The sequence below is a fragment of the Orycteropus afer genome, unplaced genomic scaffold, assembly GCF_000298275.1.
Source record: "Orycteropus afer afer isolate SDZICR_OR568_19922 unplaced genomic scaffold, OryAfe1.0 scaffold00381, whole genome shotgun sequence".
NCBI lineage: Eukaryota > Metazoa > Chordata > Mammalia > Tubulidentata > Orycteropodidae > Orycteropus > Orycteropus afer.
This window is the reverse complement of record NW_006921968.1, coordinates 983,705-1,006,979: the sequence shown is the minus strand read 5'-3', so window position 1 is coordinate 1,006,979 and position 23,275 is coordinate 983,705. Positions and strand designations below refer to the sequence as shown.

At 42.5% G+C, this 23,275-nt stretch overlaps 1 protein-coding gene across 1 annotated transcript in view; it reads right to left on the bottom strand.

Annotated features, from left to right (window-relative positions):
• The window catches only part of ADAMTS16 (ADAM metallopeptidase with thrombospondin type 1 motif 16), a 361,524-nt gene that overhangs the window by 171,645 nt on the left and 166,604 nt on the right, over positions 1-23,275 (bottom strand). The window contains 6 exon segments of the mRNA XM_007953260.1: positions 9,111-9,249; positions 10,267-10,511; positions 10,945-11,068; positions 13,855-13,985; positions 16,490-16,662; positions 18,368-18,516. Coding sequence (XP_007951451.1) covers positions 9,111-9,249; positions 10,267-10,511; positions 10,945-11,068; positions 13,855-13,985; positions 16,490-16,662; positions 18,368-18,516 — 961 coding nt within the window.

Genomic DNA, 23,275 nt, shown 5'->3' with positions numbered 1-23,275 from the left:
CTGAGTAACTGCCTTTGGGTATGTGGTCTGCTTCCCATATATAAGAAACAGCTTCGGAAATGGTCTCTAACTTACGGCACACTTGAATCCTGTATGTAGCCGTGTCGTTGTTCAGCAGCCTACCATGCTCTGCTGACCTTGGGACTTTCAATGGACTTGAATTAACGGCCTGCTGTGTGGTTTGGTAACATTGGCACTGTGCCATTTTATTTGTCAACCCTGGGCTTTTCAGCCTCAGCAGCCAGTAGCTGTCTGAGTGAAGAGATGCCTCTAGCTTCAGTGGGCCGGGAGCGAGAGGCAGAGCTGAAGCCCATGGTGGAGGGGCTTTCACTCAGCCCCTACAACTTGGCACTTGGCACTTGGAACTTGGACTTCTAGCCTCCCAAACTGTAAGAGAATAAAGTCCTCTTTGTTAAGGCCATCACATTTGTGGTATGTTCCTGCCAGAGTGGCACTAGGGAACCAGAACACACACAAAAAAGTATTTGCTGACTGAACAAGGGAAGAATGAGTAAATGAATGAATGAATGGCTTGATATCAACAAAATGACAATCAGGTTACTACTGCTTTCACCCCCTTTTCCAAATCTCATCACTAAGCTAAAGTTTAAGCCCTATAAATACTTGTAGGTGGTAAAGAGAGTAATACTGGAAAAATAGAAAAGAGTTTGGTTCATCAGCTATTGGAAGATTTATCTGAGAAACTTTAATTGTGATTTCAAGGAATATTTATCTTTGAAAGGAAAAAAAAAATCATCCATACACATTATAAAATGCAAACAGGAAGGATTAACCAAAATTTAGTAGCATTTTAATTCAGAAATAAACCAGAAGCCCAAGATCAGTTATGTGAAGCACAGTGAAATAGCTAAATCATAGCTGTTTATTTAAAAATTTACAACATATGTCATTTTGAGAAATGGGTGGTGTCTTTACATCATAAACAAGAGTCATGTGGCATCGTTCTATTTGAGAAAGTCCACACATCCCATCTTCCAGTAACAACAAAACGGATGCCATGGGGTAGAACAGAACAGCATGCCGTAGGGTTTTCAATGCTAGGACCATTTGGGAGCACATCACCGGTACTTTCTCCGAGGCACCGAGAGTGGGTCTGAGCCACCAATCTTTCCATTAGTAGTTGAGTGCTTAACCCATTGTGCCATTAGACACAGGAATAATCCATGAAGCTGGTCCTGATAACATACTCTGCTTTGTGTCTTACTCTTTGAATCCTTGTTCCATTACCCACATCACAGACACTGACTGAGGGCCCAGTCAGAGCATTGGAAGTAAGGATCCTGAAATGAAGGACATATGCCTACTCCTGCCTCATTGACCACATCATTTTCCAATACGTAGCATTTATGACAATAGTGAAAAATCTACCCTCTGATCATTTTGTGCATTAACGATGTATGTCTGGCAGGAATGAATGCCAAGGTGGTGGCAAGAGAAATACTGGCAGTGGTGGTTAAGGTTATGTGTCAGTTTGGCTAGGCCATGATTCTCAGTCTTCTGAGAGTTATGTAATGATCCAATTTGGCACTTATGCAATGATGGAATTTGGTAGTTATGTTATCATGGACTTTTGCAATTATATAATGATGCATTACATAATGATGTATTTTTATTTATCTGATGTGGTCATCTTCCATTTTTTGCCTAATGCCAATTTTCACATAACTGTCTGGTCTTTGGAAACCTAATGATGTCACTAAATGAGGAGTGAGTATAGTTACATCATCAAAGTGTGAAAGAAGAGAAAAAAGGAATTAAGGAAGCTGCCAGAACATGTCATTTCTGCCTAGAAATGGTATTTTCTGTATATAGGGAGAGCTCATTATTCCAAATAAGAAAATGGGATATCTTTAAATAAAAACAAATTATCCCTCTGCTACTGATGTCAGATGTTTCTCCAATGAAGCAAAGAGTGGGGTGATTTTTCCAAATTCTTTTCCCAGTTCATTCATTCCCTAACAGGTTCCTTTAAAAATCCTCTTGTAGACATTACACTCACAAGGACATAGCTAAGAAAAGGATGTTATAAGGCAAGGATGGTGAGCCTTAGTCTCACACACTTTGGACATACTAGAAGGACCAGTCCCTAGAGAAGGACATTGGGCTTGGTAGATGAGATGATCCACAAAAGAGGGAGATCCTTAACAAGATGGATTGACACAGCGGCTGCTTCATTGGCTCAAACAAAGCAAAAACTATGAAGATAGTGCAGGATCAGCGTGTTTCCTTCTCCTGAAAAAGTCACTATGAGCTGGAACTGACTGTGGCACCCAGCAACAGCAACAACAACAATCCCGGATATCAGGAAATGGGGGCAGGTAGAAATACGAAACATATGGAGATGCAGAGAAAATGGGGCCCTCCCTTCCCCTTTTCCTTTGGGAATCAGGTCCAGAATTGCTACGTGATACACAAGTCTGTTGTTAGGTACCATGGAGGCTCTGATGCATAGAGACTCTGTGTAACAGAATGAAACGTTGTCCAATCCTGCATCATCCTCACAAACATTGCCATGTTTAGCACTTCACTGTAGCCACTGTGGCAGTGTGTGTGGCTGACACACTTCTAAGACATTAAAAAGCAAGAATGATCAGCTGCTCTATCTGTTAGATTAATTGGAGAAGTTAGTTATCTCTCAACTCTGAAGAAATGAGATATTTAAGTTTAATTTTTATTCATGATACTCTTTTTGAATGCTTCTGTTGATTTTTTACCCTTGTATTAATTATTCAGGCAGTTAAATATGGTATCTTTAGATAACAAAGAATTTAAATAATTTGACATAACTTTTAGAATTGGTGTATCTCCAATAGGATAGAATCAATGAAGTATTTCATAAACATAAAATAACTAAAGATTTGAATTCCAACATATATATTTTATCAGATATCAAATTTCGAAACTCTGAAGTCCAGAAAGGCATATAGACAATGAATCCTGATAACCCATAAATCAAGGTAACCATTTATAATGGGGTGATTAAGCCTGAGGAAGTCAAAACCTTGTCCCAAAATAAATTTCTGCGATTAATATTCAGTAAGTAACTTTTGTGATGGAAACCTATCAGGAGATTCTATAAGTTCCCCAAATGTAGATAAAAAAAGAAACAAAATACTGAACAAGATCAGCTTCGATCTGTAGGTCACGTTAAAACATAAGCATTGCCACCTCCATGAGGTTGCCTCTTCCTAATGAAACTTCGATCGATATGCAAGGGACAACAGTTCCCGTTAGTAAATGAAAGGAAGACAGCGAGTTGAGCAAGACACTGTGTTTCCCTGGGGGAATGTTCTTTGGTAAAGAATATGAATGGGCCCAACCCATCAGAAATGTGTTTGGTTGGAGCTTTATGGGTGGTGGTGGGGGGGAGTAGGAAGAGCACACCTGGGAGTTGGTTGACCTGCTTCAACTCAAGTTGCCTATTGGCTAATCTTGGACAGTTCCTAAAACTCCCGAGTCTATGGTTTCTGTAGAACTAGGGCTCATACACTGAGCTTTTATCATCACTTCCAGGAATCGGTGGACATAGAATCCTAAAACTTCATAACCACGAAAGGCTGTTTCGAACATTTTGTGAAACTTAGTCCACTGAAGTCAGTCTTTGCATCTAATCTAGCTGGTGCCCAGCTAGAGTCTTTCTACTCTTACAGTAGCTGTACTATTCTTATAGGAGTTGAGGGTTTAAACAAGGTAATGGAGGTGAAAATACACAGTAGGGATTCAATAAATGGCAGGTAAGTATTTGTTACTTTCATCTTTGTAGACAAAATAAGCTAATCCTGAGGGATAATGAGATGAGAGACTGAGAACAGGAGAGGGAAGTTGTGTTTTCTTTGCATCTACATAGACTGAGATGGGTCCAGTTTCATTCAAATCTGCAAGGCTACCATTTTAAAAGTGTCTCTTCCCAATTTTTGACACACAGCTCTTTTGTACCATTCATGGACAGACAGCTAGATACCGTTATCTTTGTGACCCTCAACTGTCTCTTTGAAGTTGATAGTGGGGAGGGGGGTGCTTTGATGAGGAGCTGAGCCTCTGGACCTACAGGAGGTTGGATTTCCCTTGGGAAGACACCATAGGGGTGCTGCACCCCACACATGTGATAAAGTACGGGCACCCACCACTCCATCTGGTTGTCGTACTGAGAAACTCAGGTTTTCTAACCCAATTGAAAACCAACAGCACGTTCTCTGACTCTATAACACAAATCTTTAGGCAGATGATTAGGGAGGTGTTGGGTTGATTTCCTCGAGACTCTCAATGTGAGAATTATCGCTTAGTATAATGAGGTAACTTGTAAGTATAATATCACATAATCAGTGTCATTCAGGGTACAGGGTACTTAGGCACTGGTAGCAGCTGAGAAAACTCAGAGTCCTTCTAAATGCTCTGTGCTCAAAGGGAGGATGAGAGAGAAATGATTGTCCTGAAATCGATTCTTCCACCGGTCATCCTTGACAGATATTTCCATGTCATCCCTCACACTTTAGTATTCAAATGAGGATGCACACAAGAGTTCTGAAACTCATTAACTTTGTTCCCAATTCCTGTTGGTTTGATTTAACTCATGAAGTCCTGGCGACCCCAAGTGCATCAGAGCAGAACTGCACTCTTTATGGTTTTCATTGGCTGATGTTTCAGATGCAGCTCACCAGACCTTTCTTCCAATGTGCCTCTGTATCTATAGAAACCAAATGTACTGGCGTCAAGTTGATCCTGACTCATGGCAGCACCTCCTTGGGTTTCCAAGGCAGTATCTCTATGGAAGTAGATTGTCCAATCTTCCTGCAAGGAATGGCTGGTAGGTTTGAACCACCAGCCTTCTCGTTAGCAGTGAAGTGCCTTAGGCACTGCACCTCTATATGTATACAGGATATATATATATATATACATACATATATGTATATATATATATATTCTATATCACCACGTTTTCAGGTGGACTTGAACCCCCAAACTTTTGGTTAGAAGCTAAGCACTTAATGGTTTGTGCCCCCCAGACACTGGAAAATCATAATGGCCTGTGGGGCAATGAGTTACTTGGTATTGCTTTTGTAGCCATAGTCTTTGTAACTCCCACCGGATTACTGGGTTGTTGTTGTTAGGTGCTGTTGAGTCATTTCCGACTCATAGCAACCTTATGCATGGCAGAATGAAACACTGCCTGTCCCGTTGAGAGCCTTAACCTTTCTTTGTTGACCCTCCACTTTACCAAGCATGATAGCCTTCTCCAGGGAATTTTTCTTCCTGAAAACATGATCAAAGTAGGTGAGACGAAGTCTGGCCATTCTCGCTTCCCAGGATCATTCGGCTGCACTTCTTCCAGGACAGATTTATTAGTCCTTTTAGCATAGCGTGGTACTCTTAGCATTCTTCTCCAACACCACAACTCAAAGGCATCAACTCTTCTTCGGTCTTCTTTATTCATTGTGCACCTTTCTTCACATGCATAAGAGGTGATTGAAAATACCATAACTTCTGTTAGGTGCACCTTAGTCTTCAAGGAGATATTTTTGCTCTTCATCACTCAAAAGAGGTCTTTTGCAACATATTTGCCCAATGCAATACATTGTCCGATGTCTTGACTGATGCTTCCATTGGTGTTCATTATAGAACTGAGCAGTATGAAATCTTTGATAACTTCAAACTTTTCTCCATCCATCATGAAAGTGTTTATTGGACCAGTAGTGAGGATTTTTGTTTTCTTTATATTGCGGTGTAATCCATATTGCAGATGGTAGTCTTTAATTTTCATCAGTAAGTGTTTCAATTCTTGCTTACTCTCAGCAATCAAAGTTGTGCCATCTGTGTATCACAGGCTGTTAATGAGTCTTCCTCCAATCCTGATGCCAAGTTCTTCTTCATATAATCCAGCTTCTCGCATTATTTGCTCAGCATACAAGTTGAATAAGTGTGGTGAAAGGATACAGCCTTGACATATTCCCTTCTTGATTTTGAACCATGCAGTATCCCTTTGTTCTGTTTGAATGACAGCCTCCTGATCTATGTACAGGTTCCTCATGAGCACAATTAAGTTTTCTGGAAGTCCCATTCTTCTCAATGTTATCCATAATTTGTTATGATCCACACAATCAAGCGCTTTTGCATAGTCAATAAAACACAAGTAAACATCTTTTTGGTATTCTTTGCTTTCAGCTAAGATCCCTTTGACATCAGCAATGATATACCTCATTCCATGTCTTCTTCTGAATCCAGCTTGCATGGGTGGGACCATGCAAATAGAACTCTGATGTTGGTATTGGTTAGTTTTGTTCACTCTGCCAGGCTTAAAATGAGTCCTCCTAGAGGCAGAGAGGGGATCTCACTGCCATCCAGAGAGAAGAGCTGGAGGTGAAGTGGAGCACGTCCTTGGACCCAAGATCCCTGTGTTGGACCTCCTTGGCAGAGAGACACCCCAGTGCAGAGATGGTGGGAGTGAAACCAAGAAGCATGGGGCAAAGGGGCAGCCTTACCTGACCCACAGAGGCAGAGGCCAGGACAAGAGGGCAAGGGCCAAAGAGGAATGTCTGAGGGCACAGCAGAGGAGGAAAGACTGTCCCCATTGAAGAACTGTATCATGAGCGCACTCCTCACCTGAATTATAGCCTGTTACTTCCCTAATAAACCCCATGATCGTGAGTATTATCTGTGAGCTCTGTGCGGCCACTGCAATGAATTATCAAACCCAATAGAGAAGTAGTGAGTACTGTTGGAGGGATAGTTGGTGTCAAAACTGGTAAAAAGGCTGGAGAGTGGTGGCATGTCTGGTCTCATAGGAATAAGCTTTTGGCTACTGCAGATGATTCTCTCTTCTTCTTGGGAAGTTAGAGGAGGTCAGAAGAAGCCACCTCTGTGTCTTTGTTTCATGGTCTCACACAAATATAAGGCTTTATGATTCAACGAATATTTTAATCAAACATTATCAGATGACTCCAACAAGGGACAGATAATATCAAGTACATTCAATATAATCCCTAGAAGCAGGGAGTGTTCTGTAAGACCAGTTATGAGTGAAGGGAAAGTGAAGGAAAATAAGTACACATAGAAATTAATTTTTCCCTTATCATGAATAGAGGTGTGTGAGGAATATTGTTCTGTTCCACTCTGAATAGCAAAGATGGTGGCTCTGTTGGGCCACACCACCTGTGTGGGATTCCCCCTATATTTCACTCTTGTTGCCATTCTACCTATTTGTTTGTTATCCATCTGTGCAGATGGGTGACATTGTTTTTCTTAGAAAGCATTTTAATGTCAGAATCCTTAGCTTGGCTGTTGTTGAGTACCATAGAGTCAGCTTTGACTTACAAAACCCAGAAAGCCAAACCCACTGCCATCAAGTCAATTCTGACTCATAGAGACCCTGTAGCATAGAGTGGAACTGCCCTATAGGGTTTTGAAGGCTGTAAATCTTTATGGAAGTAGACTACCTTGGCATCCTTGCCAGAGTGTGCCATCCTTACCGGAGTGTGCATAAAGTCTCTATCAAAAAGTTTTCTTTCAGGGTAAAGAGCTTTATGAATTTAAACAATGACTCAAACCTCTGGTGGTTTTAGGATGACAAAGTCAGGTACTGCCATGACAATCTCTTCTTTTTGATGTATTTTTTCTTGTTGTTCTCACTGAAGCATCCCTGAAATTCTTACATCACTACTTTATGAAAAATTCACCTCTAGTAGCCGTTCCTGAACAGTAGAAACCGACTCATCAGAGGAATCCCTCAAAGTCACATTGGACATGGAGGAGACTAATAATGTAGCTCAGTCTTTCAAGTGAAACTCAGTGACTCCGGCTCACTTCTCTGTCTCTGGGGTGTCAATGTCTCCTCAGGGGAAAGCCTGGGGCCCCTGCTCAGGATACTGGGGAGGCCAGTGCAGTGTGCATGTGGTTGAGTTGCCCCATGCAGTGTAGTAAATTACACAGTGTGGCTTTTCTAGCCACAAGTCTTTGTAAACTCTGTGGTGGAATTTGCCACGAGCAACTGAATAGCTCCTGATTGTTAAAGTTACCCACCTGGGGTATTTCTGTTGGCAGCAGCACAAAGTAATTTTGTGGGAAGTTTGTTCTCTCTCAGGTGTATAGAACTCTGATGTTGGGATTGGTTAGTTTGCTTACTCTGCGAGGCTCAAAAGGAGCCTTCTTAGAGGCAGAAGGAATCTCTCACTGCTGGCTGAGGGATGAGAGAAACATGCAGTGCTGAGGTTTGTGAGAGACTCACACTGCTGAGAGAGACACCAAGAGACACACACTGCTGGGAGAGAGACTGAGAGAGACTGTCGGCTGAGAGATGGCTGGCTGAGAGACACTGAGGGTGTTCCTAAACTTGAATTGTAGCCTGTTGCTTCCCTAATAAACCCCATAATCTGTGGGTTCTGTGTGGCCACTGCAGTGAATTATTGAACCCAGCAGAGAAGTGGTAGGTGCTGCAGGAGGAAAGGTTGGTTTCAGGGTTGGTGAAAGGGCTGGAGGGAGGCAGCATGTCTGGCCCCTCAGGAATAGGCCTTGGGCTACAGATAGTGATATGTGGTCCTCTTGTGGGATTAGAGAAGGTCAGAAGATGCAGCCTCCCTGCCCCTTTAGTACCCTATAAATAAATGTGTCCTTCTCCCCAGGAGACATAAGATGTGGCCTTCCCCTGACACAGGAGATGGAGCACTGGAAACAGACAACGGCCCAAGTGCCCACCTCCCCAGGACACCATCAGAATACTGGGACTGGACAGTGGCCCATGTGCCCACCTCCTCAGGAGGCTTAAGATGTGATGTACTTCCACACAGAAGACAGAGCACTGGGACTAGATGATGGCCAACATGTCTACCTCCTCAGGAGATATAAGATGTGACTTTCTCTCACACAGAAGATAGAACACTGGGACCAGATGATGGCCCATGTGCCCCCCTCCCCAGAAGACATGAGACATGATCTACCACCACTACAGGAGACAAAACACTGGGACTGGACAATGACTCACGTGCCCACTTCCCCAGGAGACATGAGATGTGACCTTCCCCTGCCACAAGAGACAGAGCACTAGGACTGGATAATGGCCCATGTGCCCACCTCCCCAGGAGACACAAGACGTGACCTACCTCCTCCACAGGACACTGAGCACTGGGAGCGGATGATGGCCCATGTGTAGCTCGGCTGGAGACTCAGCCTCCTCTCACCCCGCAGCCGAGGCACCGCATATTCCCACACAACACCCGGGTTCCTGCCCTGGAACAGAAGCTACACAAAAAGAGCAAAGATCAGACAAATGGCAGTAATCAGTATGTCTATGTTCCTTTGTTTGAGAAGCCTTTAGACAGTAACACTTCAACAATTTAGTCATGATGATAAAGAAAATAGTTGCCAATTTTACTTGCCAAAATGTACACTAACTTCCCATGTGGAGTACCATTCTCCTCTAGACTCAGGGAGATACAGGAAAATGCATCCACATCCCACCCTTCTGCCTCACATTTAGTTTCTTCCTCCAAACAAACTCAAGAATCTTTTGCTGCCTAACCAGAGTGATGATGGTGTCTACTTAAAGGCATGTCTACCTGTTTGCCACAGAGCTCCTGAGAGAAATGCATTCTGCAAATGGATGGAGGGTCCATGGAACATGCAAATGCAGTGTGAGTAAGTGCAGAACTAAGAGCCCCACCTTGCCCCAAAATGAAAGTTTGTTGGGTTTATTGTCCCCTTCAGGGAGCTCTGCTGGTGCAGTAGTTAGGCACTTGGCTGCTAGTCTAAAGGTCAGGAGTTGTAACCCACCAGCCACTCTGCAGGAGATGGATGTGGCAGTCTGCTTCTGTAGAGACAGACAGCCTTGGATACCCTCTGGGCCAGTTCAGCTCCATCCTCTAGGGGTGCAGTGGGTTTTGGAGCAGCTATTTCTCCATACAAAAGTACTTGAGGACACCAGTGACTTGTACTCCATTACTACCGAAAGGCTGGCCGTTTGAACCCACCCAGTGGCACAAGGGAAGAAAAGCCTGTGAATCTGCTTCTGTAGAGATTACAGCCAAGAGAAGCCTGTGGAGCACAGTTTTAAACTGTAACACATAGGGTCGTCTGGAGTTGGAATTGACTCAAAAGCAATGGATGTGGGCACAGCTCCATTCAGCTTATGGATGGATTCATGGTTTCACGTGATCTGATTATGAACATTTTTCAATGGATTTAGTGTTACGCTAACAGCCATGGATCTACAAAACACCCTGAGGTGCCCCAAACCCATGTCCTGAAACCACATGCTACCTCCACAATCAGGGTTTCGTTGGTCGGCCCTGCTGACATCAGACTCTCCGGCTTGTTGTGGGGCCGTCTGTAGTTGAAGGTGGTGCCAGCAAACTTGTATCGTCCTGGCCAGTCCACAGTCCAGTGTCCATTCAGGTAGTATCTTTTGAGGGAATTACGCACAGAAATGTAGGAGGTGGATGTGTTCATTTCGTAGATGCGGATGGTGTGGGCTCCAGCAGGAATGGTCACCATCTGATAATATTCTACACGAGAGGCAACGGGGGTGGGGGAGGGATGGTACTTCATGCCATAATGTCAAGACAAAAGCCCTAAGCAGCTTACATTCTCTGCACATGAAACTTGAGAGTCCACATTGGGTACCAGGGGAAGATCTGTTTTCACCATCGGTTACATTAGTTTTGTAAGTTATTGTTTTTCCTTTTTGCAAATTGGAGCAGAGCTATTGTAATTTTCATGATTCCAAAGACTGACTTGCACTCACATAACCTAGCAACCACTTCCAACCAAAACAAAATGCTTGAAAAGTGAAGCTCAAGTTAAAGTAGGGACATAAGACTGTGAAACTTTCAGGCCCCTGGCCACGTGCTGTCCTCACTGTCACCTCAAGCTCTTCCCTCAAAGAAGCCCGAGCTCCTATCTTTTCTGTAAAACTGGAAGATGATCTGCAGCACTCACGGTTCGTGGCATGGTGCTTGGTGTAGAGACCTTTGTGAATCATGCAGTCCGAGTTGTTTCCTTTGCATACACCACAGGAGTCTTCAATGGCATCTGACCCAAGGACATTGTCACAGCCAACTCTCTGGAGGACCCCACCATGTCACACGCCATTCATAAAAGAAAGGACACCAGCAAAGATGTCACAACCCACAAGCAAGAAAGCTCCTCCCCATGAAAGTTTAAAAAGCAGTGAGGCAATGTCGTTAACAAGTATTCATTGGATACCTAATATGTGCACAGTGACTCTATACTTCTACTCTCCAGACCCAAGGTGGGAGACCCTTGAAGTGGGACAGATTCTGTCCTCTTTGGCGGTATTGAGCCCAGATGGAATCTATCCAGGAGTCAAGTTGGAGACACAGGTGAATTTCAGACTAAAATGAAGAGCTTGGGACAATGACAAGTAATGTGTCCACACAAGATTCCATTGGACAGATGCCACCACCCTTTGGAAGAGCCTTGCCTACTGGTAAGAAGTAAGGGATGCCACATGAACATTATCTTTAGTAGTAAATTAGGTGAGCAGTGTACTTATTCAATGTCTTAAAATCTCAGGGGCCCTTTGCAGGTTCTAGGTTGCTTCTTGGTTTTGCATTTCCTAGCAGGCAGCCCTGGTGGCACAATGGCTAAAGAGTTTGGCTGGTAACTGAAGGGTCAGTGGTTCCAAGCCAACAATCCCTCTGTGGGAGAAAAATGAGGCAGTCTGCTTTGGTAAAGATGACAGCCTAGGAAACCCTTTGAGGCAGTCCTACTCTGTCCTCTAGGGGCACTGTGAGTCAGAATCGACTCCAGGACAGTGGGGTTTTTTTTTGTTTGTTTGTTTGTTTTGGTTTAGCAAAGACCATAGCATGGCCTCAGGCCTAAGGTTCAAACCCACCAGCCGTTCCCCACCAGGCCATCTCTTTAGGAGCTCTGGTAGCTAGTTCCTAAGGCACTTGACTGCTAACCAGAAGGCTGGTGGTTCAAACCCACCAGCCACTCCTCGGAAGTAAGGTTGGGCAATCTACTTCCGTAGTGATACTGCCTTGGAAACCCAAGGAGGGGTCAGTATGAGTCAGGTCTGACTTGATGGCATAACAACAACAACAACAACAACAACAATAGCACATAAAATGCAAAAAGTTCATTGAAACAAAATTGCTATAGTCCATACCCCCTTGTTTGTGACCTCTATGCATTTCAGAACCTCAGAAGGTTCTGGCTTCTTCTCCTTTCTTTTCTTTTTTTTTTTTTTTAAGTCATCCATGCTATTCACATAGTCCATATGATGGGAGAGACCCACAGGGCCTCAGGTTGTTGGGTGCTCACTGAATCCATCCTGACTCATGGCAACACCACACAACATTCATGAAACAGCATGATTTCCCCACAGGGTGAAGTAGGCTGTAATCCTTACGAGAGTAGATTACCGGGTCTTTCTACCAAAGAGCCACTGGTGGGTTCAAACCCTTGACCTTTTGGTTAGCAGCTAGGCACCATTGTGCCACCAGGGCTACAGTGTAGCCTATAATGTGTGTATATATATATATATATATTTAAATCCATTCAAAACCCAAATAGCTGTAGTCCACAATACCTTGTTTGCAAACTTGAGGCATTTCAGAACTCAGAGTATGTGGGATCTTAGACAAGTTTACATATATGTGATGGGAGCATCCAGTAGGGCCTAGGGGAATATCCCACTATAACACGAGCTCATGTTTTTATGGTCAATGTGCATGTGTCCACACTAACTGGAAGGACTAGGACCAATAACACATTCATTGTGCCATTCAGGCCAGGTTGCTGCCACCAAACAAAATCAGATCAGCTTATACTTTACAGCTAAATGAGCCCCGCTGAAATGTTTAGGGTTTGGGGTTTCAGAGTTGCAGATAAAGGGTCATGATTCTGTATCATTGAGAATACATTTTACAGGATGAAATGGATGAAATCTCTAACAAGTCAGGTCATCATTAGACAGAGAGCTGGAGATTCGAGCATTTGAGAGCAGCGGGAGGTCCTGATAGTGTCACCTGGCCTAATGTTCATGCATTGAAATGATGACACTCAGGGACTTAGTAGCCGATTCACCTGCATCACGGCCGTTTGCTGACCCCACTGACTATTCCCCTGAGGAACTGCCTCCTCTAAAAGCCCACCATTTGCACACAATGGATTGGCACCTGAACTTCGTTCATCTTAGAAGTCCTTGCACTCCTCATCTCAGTACAGCCCTGTCACTCTCTGTTCCCTTAGCAGCAAAGTCTTTCCCAGTCTGTCTCCCCGTCCCTTTCCTCCCACCAGGTTCCAGCAACAAGAGGTGCCCACTGGCCTCCAGGCCGAGGTCTCCCTGCTTTCAATGGGTCCCCGCGCTGCTGCCTCATAACTCAGCTCTGACCCGGAGGCTCTGCCAGCCCTACCCCAACGACTCTCCTCCAAGCTCCAGGGGCACACCTGCCAACGCCTCTTCCTGGCAGCGAGAGGCCCTGGAGGGCAAGGCTGCACTGGCCTGTGTGCACCCTACTCGAGTACCTCAGCACCCCCAGGCTCCAGTCAGCCTTGGAGCACTCTGATGACTCACCACTCTGTCCCCCGCACCCCCCACGCCTTCCCCAACAACCCTCTTCCAACTGACCCTTTCAGATCTAGCTCTCGTGGTCCCCTCTCCACACAGCCCATGGGCCTAACACAGGTTTGGCTGTTGTTGGTCCTCGGGCTCCACCCAAACACCCCACCGTATGTCGTCAGTATGTGTCTGTCCGGCGTTCTCCCCCGTCGGGCTCTGAGCTGTCCGTCTGCCGCGTCTCTCTAGCCCCGTGCAGGGTGTGCCTGGCACAAAGCAGCTGTCTGGAAATGTTTGTTGAAGGAATGAAGGATCATTATTACCTCACATATCCCATCTACACAAACATTACGGCTATCCTCCGAGCATGGGGTCCCATCTTTGACTTTATTTGACAAAGAAAAGAAGAAATCAAATCCTTCTGCGATACAGTAGAGTTTGCATAAGTTCTGATCTTGAAGAGAAATACACACACAAACACACATGAGAAAGATACTTCAGCTCTGGTCTGCTCTCAAGTTCAGACCCCCTCATTGCAATCTCTTTCTTTTCTTTTTCTCGCCCAGAAATAACTCCCACACAATCACGTATTTAACAAAAGACATTATTTTACGTTGCCTCATTAAGTTTTGCTCTTCCCTATAACCTTCCTTAGTACTGTAAATGACCCGCAGTTAACTTTTACTCTTCTCTCTCCATTACACGTTGATTGGCACATAGTAGGCATTCAATAAATATTTGTTGACTTGAACAATGATATTAATATTTCAATAGAATAATTCATTACTCTCTTACATAAATTCACAAAAGTTCCTACCATTTCCTAGCAATGTACAAGACTCTTACAAGTGGAATATAACAAAAGTTTAAACTATTTACTAAGTTTCTTAACAGCTAATTCACTTGATGAAATACATGTAAGATTGTTAAACTGGAAAAAGAGACTAACTTTTCAGACAAAATTTCCAGAGAACAATGCTTTCTATAAAATATAATGTCAACAAACAAACAAACAAACCAATGAAAAGCTAATCCATGGAGAATATGGGTACTGTTACAAGTTTAGGTTGGCAGGCCAAGTTCACTTCTCCCTTGATAATCCCCTCCAAGTGTTTATGGCTTATGTGATTCAGGTGTAAAAAGGGCAATAAAACAGCTGGCGTTGAGTTGATTCCCACTTACAATGACGCCATGTGTGTCAGAGTAGAACTGTGCACCATGGGGTTTTCAGTGGCTGATGTTTTTGGAAGTAGATTGATTGCCAAACCTTTCTTCCAAGGCACTGCTGGGGGGGGGGCAGTTCACACAGTCAACCTTTCAGTTAATAGCTGAGCTCTTAACTGGGCCACCAGGGTTGCCATGAGCTTTTACAGAAAAGAAAGTCCTTTTTCTTTTGTTCTCCTCTTGGTAAAGAAGAAAACAGTTGGTGACCAAATTCTGTATTATCTTAGCTGGTTCCATAAGCTTAAGACCCTTCCACAGACACTTTCCTTCCTGCGCAAGATCAGAAACTAAACAAATAATTCTAAGGGTCGCATTGAATGTTGGTGTCAGTGCTTAAGGGACATATTTTCTGAAGGCTGTCAAAGTCAGAAGTAAAACACATATTTTCTGATCCCAATTCCAAAGCTCTTTCTCCTCTTATCTCATGTCTAACACTAAAATCTGTTATTGCAAATCAATTCCAACTCATAGGGACCCTATAAGACAGAGTAGAAATGCCTCATAAGATTTCCAAGTCAGCAAATCTTCATGGAAGCAGACTGCCTCATCTTTCTCCCATGGAGTGGCTAGTGGGTTCAGACTGCCAACCTTTTGGTCAACAGTTGTGCGCTTTAACCACTATGCCATCAGAGCTCCCATCTCATGCCTACTATTATCTTCCTCATGGCCATACTTTGTACTGAGTTTAGGACTAAAAACACAACCAAAAATGCATTGGGTGGGACTACTACACTTTTTTCTTCCAGAGTCTGCTATCTTCAGAAACCTCCTACCATGAAAACACTGTACACATTGGAAAAATAAAAGAAAATGTCAGATAAGACTTTTTGGTTTGTCAGATAAAACAGCCCAACCTTTGCTTGGACAATACATCCACATTCAAGTAATGAGATGAGTAGGTGTTCTTTGAATTATTCTTTAAATTTTGCTACTTCAGCTACAAAGTTCAAGTTACTATAATCATAAGAATAATACATACTTCTCTTCCACTGGAGAATAAAGTCTTACACAGGCTACAAATAACATTTTTGATATATGCAGGGAGCTCTGCTGGTGTAATGCCTAAGGTATTGGACTGTCAACCAGAGGGCTGGTGGTTCAAACCCACCAGCCACTCCTCAGAAGGAAGACTGGGCAATATCTACTTCTGTAGAGATACAACTTCAGAAATCCATGGGTGGGGGGGGGTCACTATTAGTCAGGCCTTCTTGGTTTATAGCGATAGATCAAGACTTTCCACATATAGTACAGTATATTTGAGAATTATTTGATCTTCTAAGACATATTAATTTTTTCTATCCTTCCTTGATAATTACAAATATTCAGTGGGTGACATGCTTATAATAACATCATCATTCATGAATTATATAAAAACAGTTAATCCATTAACTGTGCACTGTCTACCTTGAATTTTTTCTATTTCTTCTCTGGCAAAATTTGTATCATGTTATGTATACACTCTCTATTGGCTTTTGACTTCCTTACCATACAGATGGGTGACTTTAGGCAAGAGGCCAGGGGCTATGGGGCTGGCAAAATCAAACTAACCCCAAATGAACTGAAAAGCATCTGTGACACTGACCTCATCTGGTGACGTTTGGTCTATTGGAAAACCACACTATCAATGGTGACACTTGGTCTATTGGAAAACCACACTATCAATAGCATGCTCCTTTAAAGAATGAAGACAAGACAGTATCAGGTTAGTAGTAGAAAATGGAGGTGGAGACTTACCTTCCACCTGTGTGTACGGCTTCCACTTGTAGTGCCATCCTCTGAACTGTTTACTGTTGTATTCTGCACACTGGATGGCTCGGAAGTCAAGACTATTGTGAGGACATTTCTGACTGTTGCAAAGCTTCAAAGCACGAGTAGAGCCATCACAAAATTTCCCTCCATGGGATGGTCTGGAATGTACAGTCAGAAGTTAGAACCTTCATATTTTAGAAGATCTTCACACCATCCTTGAAATGAGATGTTTTTGAGGTATGGGGCTGAGAGTGTTAACTGACTTAGAGTCACCAGCTAAGTAAAGTGCATTTCTAAGAAGTCCCTGATCTTTCCTACACATCAATGAGATGGGCAGACTTTTCCTTTTGTATTGAGTGTATCACTTACTACACGGAACACAAAGGATCCTGGGAAGTGGGCTTGCATGTATTGGTTCTCTGATGCCTCCCAAAACCCCATGTATTTTCGCACATTCCATGGGGAAGGAGGGCAGTGGATTTCCCAGGATTGCAAAGATAATAGAAAGCACAGCTGAGACTGAAATGCAACTCCTCACTCTCCAGGTCTCATCTGCTTCCCACGGCCAGCCTCCTTATGACAAGGGCAGGGCAGTAAGATCAAGTGAGAAGAACCATACACTTTCATTGGCTGGTAAACACCATACACCACCCTGTCCTCCAATAGAGTTTGTTACACTCTACAACTGGAGCATCTCTGAAATAAGGAGTAGAGTAGGGGTGATCTCTTGAGAACTTTTCCTTATGTTTTAGAGATGGCATCAAATAACAAGTGATATTATTTCTTAAATAAATCTAGGTATGAAAAGGTGGCTTCAAAACTCCCTCACTTCATCACATTGATGATTGCTTTGAATATTCTTATCTTTTAACACAATTAAACAACATGTTGTAAAGTTAAATATATTTGAGGGACACACCAAAATTTATCATTAATTGTTCATGAACAATTTGTTTTTACTGTCTGTCAATCATTTATGTTCTATATCTTTTCAAGATTTAATATCATGATTATTATTTTTGGTTGTTACAATTAAGAGTATAACAGCAGGACGTAGATCAATTCAACAATTCCTGCATATACAATTTGGTGACAGTGATTACATTCTTCAAGATGTGAAACCATTCTCACCCTCTTTTTCTGAGTAATTCCTCTCCCAGTAACATCAACTTACTGCTCCCTAAGCTTTTTCTCTTACCCGTTGAGTTGCTATTATTCATTTTATCCCATATGTTGTTGTTGTTATGTGCCGTCGATTCAGATCCGACTCATAGCGACCCCTCCTTGGGTTTCCAAGGCAGTATCACTACTGAAGTAGATTGCCCCATCTTCCTTCCGAGGAGTGGCTGGTGGGTTTAAACCGCCAGCCTTCTGGTTAGCAGTCAAGTGCCTTAGGCACTATGCTACCAGAGTAGATCTTAAAAGAGCACCAATCTCAAACCATGTATTCTTTACTAAGTAAGTTAAACTATTGTTTGGCTTAAAGATTATCTCAGGGTAATAGTTTCGGTGATTCATTCAGACCCATTAGATTCAAATAGTCTGGATTCCATGAGAAAGACATTGTTTTATTTTTAAGGCAGATTCTTGGCATTTCACATGAATATGATTAAAGCCTAATTCCTGAAAATCACTGTTAGGTCTGTAAACCCTTTTGCTGTGGTCAGGTAGTTATAAACATTTTAAATTATATCTTAGACATAACGTAAGGAAAGCTTGAGTAAAACATCTCTCCAATTTAGTGTTTCTTGCAGTAATATGTAAAGTATAAAGCTAATATGGACAAGGTTAGGTTCCCGCGTGGGGTTTGCAAGGTTCATGGCATAAGGATGGCTTGTTTGTGAGGATGGGGGTTGTACATACTTGGGATTTGTGCAGCTGCGTTCTCTGCGGGAGACCCCTCCTCCGCAGGTCCTAGTGCAGGGGGACCAGGGAGACCAGTCCGACCAATGGCCATGGGTGGGTTGGGGGCCTTTGTCACCGTATTTCACACACTGCCCTCCTCGGCACCACTAAAAATTAAAATAATAAAAATAAGTTTCTGTGACTCATGGATAGATGGATGGCATCACTTTGATCACTATTGTCACACTGAGTACTGGGAGCTTTGCAAAATACTCAGCAATTAGCATTCCTACCTGCATGATTAACAGAGAAAAGGCTGGAGCTGTCAAGGATTTCATTTTCCTTGGTTCCACAATAAACACTCATGGAAGGAACAGTCAGGAAATCAGATATTATGTTACATTGGGTAAATCTGCTGCAAAAGACCTATTTAAAGTCTTAAAAACCAAAGGTATCACTTTGAGGACTAAGGTGCACCTGACCCAAGCCATGGTATTTTCCTTGTGTGTGTGTGTGTATGTGTGTGTGTGCGTACCCTCTGGTTAGTGGTGTGCCTTCCCTACCCCTCCCACCTCTGGTAAAATTAAAAGAATATTACTGTTTATGTGAAACTCCTTTGTTGACTTTTTATACTAGTGGTCTCACACAATTATTAATAAGAAATTAGTCCTTTTGTAATAGACTAATTTCACTTAGCATAACAAGGTTCATCACACCATGAGATGTTTCACAGATTCATCATTGTTCTTTAACACTGCATAGTATTTCATTGTGTGTATGTACCATAGTTTGTTGACTCATTCATCCTTTGATGGCATTTTTGATTGTCCTATCTTTTTGCTACTGTGAATAATGCTGCAATGAGCATGGGTGTGCATATATCCGTTGGTGTCATAGAACTCATTTCTGTAGGATATATATCTAATAGTGAGATTGTTGCATCATATGGTATTTTTATTTTCAGTTTTTTAAGGAAGCATCATATCATTTTCCACAGTGGTTACACCATAAGACACGGTATTTTCAATCACTGCATATGCATGTAAAAGCTGGACAATGAATAAGGAAGCCTGAAGAAGAATTGATGCCTTTAATTATGGTGTTCATTAAAAATATTGAATAGACTATGGACTGTCAGAGGGATGAACAAGTCTGTTTTCGAAAAAGTAAAGCCAGAATGCTCCTTAGATGTGAGGACGGCAAGACATTGTCTGACACACTTTGGACATATTACCAGGAAGGACCAGTTCCTGGAGAAGAACATCATGTTTGGTTAGTAGTTGTTGTTGTTAGGTGCCATCGAGTCATCTCCAACTCATAGTGACCCTGTGCACAGTAGAACGAAACACAGCCTGGTCCTGTGCCAGCCTCATGATCCTTGCTATACTTGGGCCCATCATTGGCAGCCACTGTGTCAAATCATTTCTTTGAGGGTCTTCCCCTTCTTTATTGACCCTCCACTTTACCAAGCATAATATCTTTCTCCAAGGAATGGTTCCTTCTGACAACATGACCAAAGAAGGTGAGATGAAATCTGATCATTCTCACTTCTAAGGAGCATTCTGGCTACATTTCTTCCAGGACAGATTTGTTAGTCCTTTTAGCAGACCATGGTACTCTTAGCATTCTTCTCCAACACCACAACTCAAAAACATCAACTCTTCTTTGGTCTTCCTTATTCATTGTCCAGCTCTCACATGCACAAGAGGTGATTGAAAATACCATGACTTGTGTCAGGTGCACCTTAGTCTTCAAGGAGAATCTTTGCTCTTCATCACTTGAAAGAGGTCTTTTGCAGCAGATTTGCCCAATGCAATATATCGTCTGATGTCTTGACTGTTGCTTCCATTGATGTTGACTGCAGAACCAAGTAGTATGAAGTCCTTGACAACTTCAATCTTTTCTCCATCTGTTATGAAGCTGTTTATTGTACCAGTTGTGAGGATTTTTGGTTTCTTTATATTGATGGGGAAGCAGAGGGTCTGTAAAAAAGAAGGAGACCCTCAACAAAAAAGATTGACACAGTGGCTGCAACAATGGACTCAATCATCTCAACAATTTTGCGGATGGTGCAGGAAGGGGCAGGGTTTTGTTTTGTTGTACATCAGGTGTCTATGAGTCAGAACTGACTTGCTGGTATCTAACAACAACAGCAACAGCAACCTTAAAGTACCAGATAAAAAAGGTAAACTTGATGCTGCATCTTTTTATTTCTTCAAACTTAGCATCATTCCATACAAATTGATTCAACATGTTGTTGCTGTTGTTGTGTGCCATTCAGTTGAATTGACTCTTGATCATAGAGGACAGAGTTAGAATTGCCTCATAGGGTTTCTAATGCTGTAATCTTTATGGAAGCAGATTGCAAAATCTTTCTTCCATGGAGCCAGTAGTGGGGTGGAACTGCTGAACTTCCAGTCAGCAGCCAAGGACCTAACCATTGCACCACCAAGACTCCTGTGATTCAACAAAAGGAAGATAAATAAATATAAATCATTTTCTAACATCAGGGCTTAGGAAACCATTGCTCAAACTCCAATCTCGTTGCTTCACTCTCAAGTCAGCAAGTTCTACCCTCTCCTGAAAACAAGGCACTCGTCATATCTCACATTCAGAGATTCCTGAGTATCAGGTTGGAAGCTCTAGCTGTATGGATCCATGTGGCTCAACACCCTGTTCTTTCTGGTTGGAGCCTCGACGCTTTCATTTCATGGATTCATTTCATTTCATGTGGACTCAATGTCATGAAGTCATTGACTGAAAATATGTCAGAGGTCACATGGCTTTCCCGGGAGATGAAACTTTCTATCCATCGTTCCATCTCCTCCTACAAGGCTGGAGATGTCACCAGCTGCATTTCTCTCAAGAGAAGTGTTTTTCAGTAATAACCCACACCAAAACCATGTGGTGACTTCACCCCATCACACATACATGACACGTGGTGTTCAGCATTGTGCACGATAGTGTTGGTTTTATCTCCTGTGGTTTCAAGAATGTCAGAGGCCCAGGACTTCTGCTAAGAGGAAGGAATAAAGCAGTTTACCCCTTGTGCCTGCTTTGGGTGGAACCAATGGGGCCTGGCAATCCTGAAAGGGATGGAAGGGAGGCCAAGCTTTCTGTCTCTAAGAGGAGATCCACCAGATTTCCATGGAGAGGAAAAAAAATGCTGCTTTTATAAGAAAATAAAAATATTTCAAGTATTAATTGGAGTGCCTGGGTGACACAAATGGCTAAGTGCTTGAGGATTAGTCAAAAGATCCGTGGCTGGAACTCACTCAGAGGTGCCTTGGGAAACAAGTTTGGTGAGCTGTTTCCAAAAAAGCACGGCTTTTCAAACTCTACGGTGCTGTTCTACTGTGCACATAGGTCTCTGGGAGTTGGAATTGCCTCATGGCAACAAACACCATCACCAAATTATTAATTGCTGTATTAGATTAGAAGGAGTTCTAGTGGTGCAGTGGTGAAGGCATTTGGCTGCTAACCAAAAAGTCAGTCATTTGAACCTGCCAGCCACTGCATGGGAGAAAGATGAGGCACTCTGCTTCCATAAAGATACAGGCTTGGGAACACTACGGGGCAGTTCTATTCTGTTCTATAGGGATGCTATGAGTTGGAATCAACACGATGGCAGTTGGTTGGGTTTGGTTTTGGTATTAGGTTAAACAGATGAAATCATTAATATTTGAATATTTTTGATTCACAAAACCAGCAACTTCAAATGGTTCAATCTAATATTATTTAATCAATAAAAATGAGTGTAAAGCTTATGTTATTTTGAGGACTAATTGCCATTCATTTAATTTTTGATTTTTCACTGTAAGTAAAATAATAATAATTCCCTTTTCCATTACTATCCCCCTCACTCTGAATGACAAAGCCAAGTCCCACTCAACTCAATGACAGCTACTTGGGAATAGGCCACCTGATGTCATGATGGTGACATGAATTAAAAAGGAGATTAGAGCAGAGACTAGAACAAGGTCAGCTCTTGCCAGGTGTGGATAGGACCATAGGAGGAGGAGAGATAAGCCAAGGGTGCATGTTGTTGTTGATTTGTTTTACTTTTATAATCATCTGGTGAGGGTTTCTAATGTAGGGGATACTAAATATGAGAAAGCAAGTATCAAGGAGTTGAAGATCCAAAACATATTTTCAGGAAAAGCTATCTTGTTTGTAGATAATTGGAAGATTTAGAGGTCTGGAATGAAGCCCCAGAGTAGAAAATGGACGGATGATGTGTGATCATCAATATGGACAGTGAGGAAAAAGTTGGACAATAGAACATTCATGCCTGCTTAGTGGGCCACTGGCAGAACTAGGCACTTGTGCAACTGGCCCTAGATTGGAAGTGAAATTGGACTCTGCTTTTAGACATTTGGGTTTTCCAGACTGCTGAAGTTGGTAGAATTGAAGACTTTTTTAAAAATTGAAAATCTTCAATTTTTACCAACTTCTGCAGTCTGAAATTGACCAAACATCCAATCAAGATGTGCTGATTATCACTGGTGATTGGAATGCAAAAGTTGGAAACAAAGAAGAATCACTGGTACTTGGAAAATTTGGCCTTGGAGATAGAAATAATACTGGAGACTGCACTATATAATTTTTCAAGACCCACAACTTATTCATTGCAAATACCATTTTCCAACAATGCAAATGGCAGCTATACACATGGACTTCACCAGACGGAGTACACAAGAATCAGATTGACTACATCTGTGGGAAGAGGTGATGGAAAAGCTCAATCTCTTCAGTCAAAACAAGGCCAGGAGCTGATTGTGGAACAGATCATCAACTGCTCATTTGCAAGTTCAACTTGAAGTTGAAGAAAATTAAAAAAAAGTCCACAAGAGGCAAAATATGACCTTGATTCTATCTCTCTTGAATTTAGAGACCATTTAAATAATATATTTGATGCATTGAACA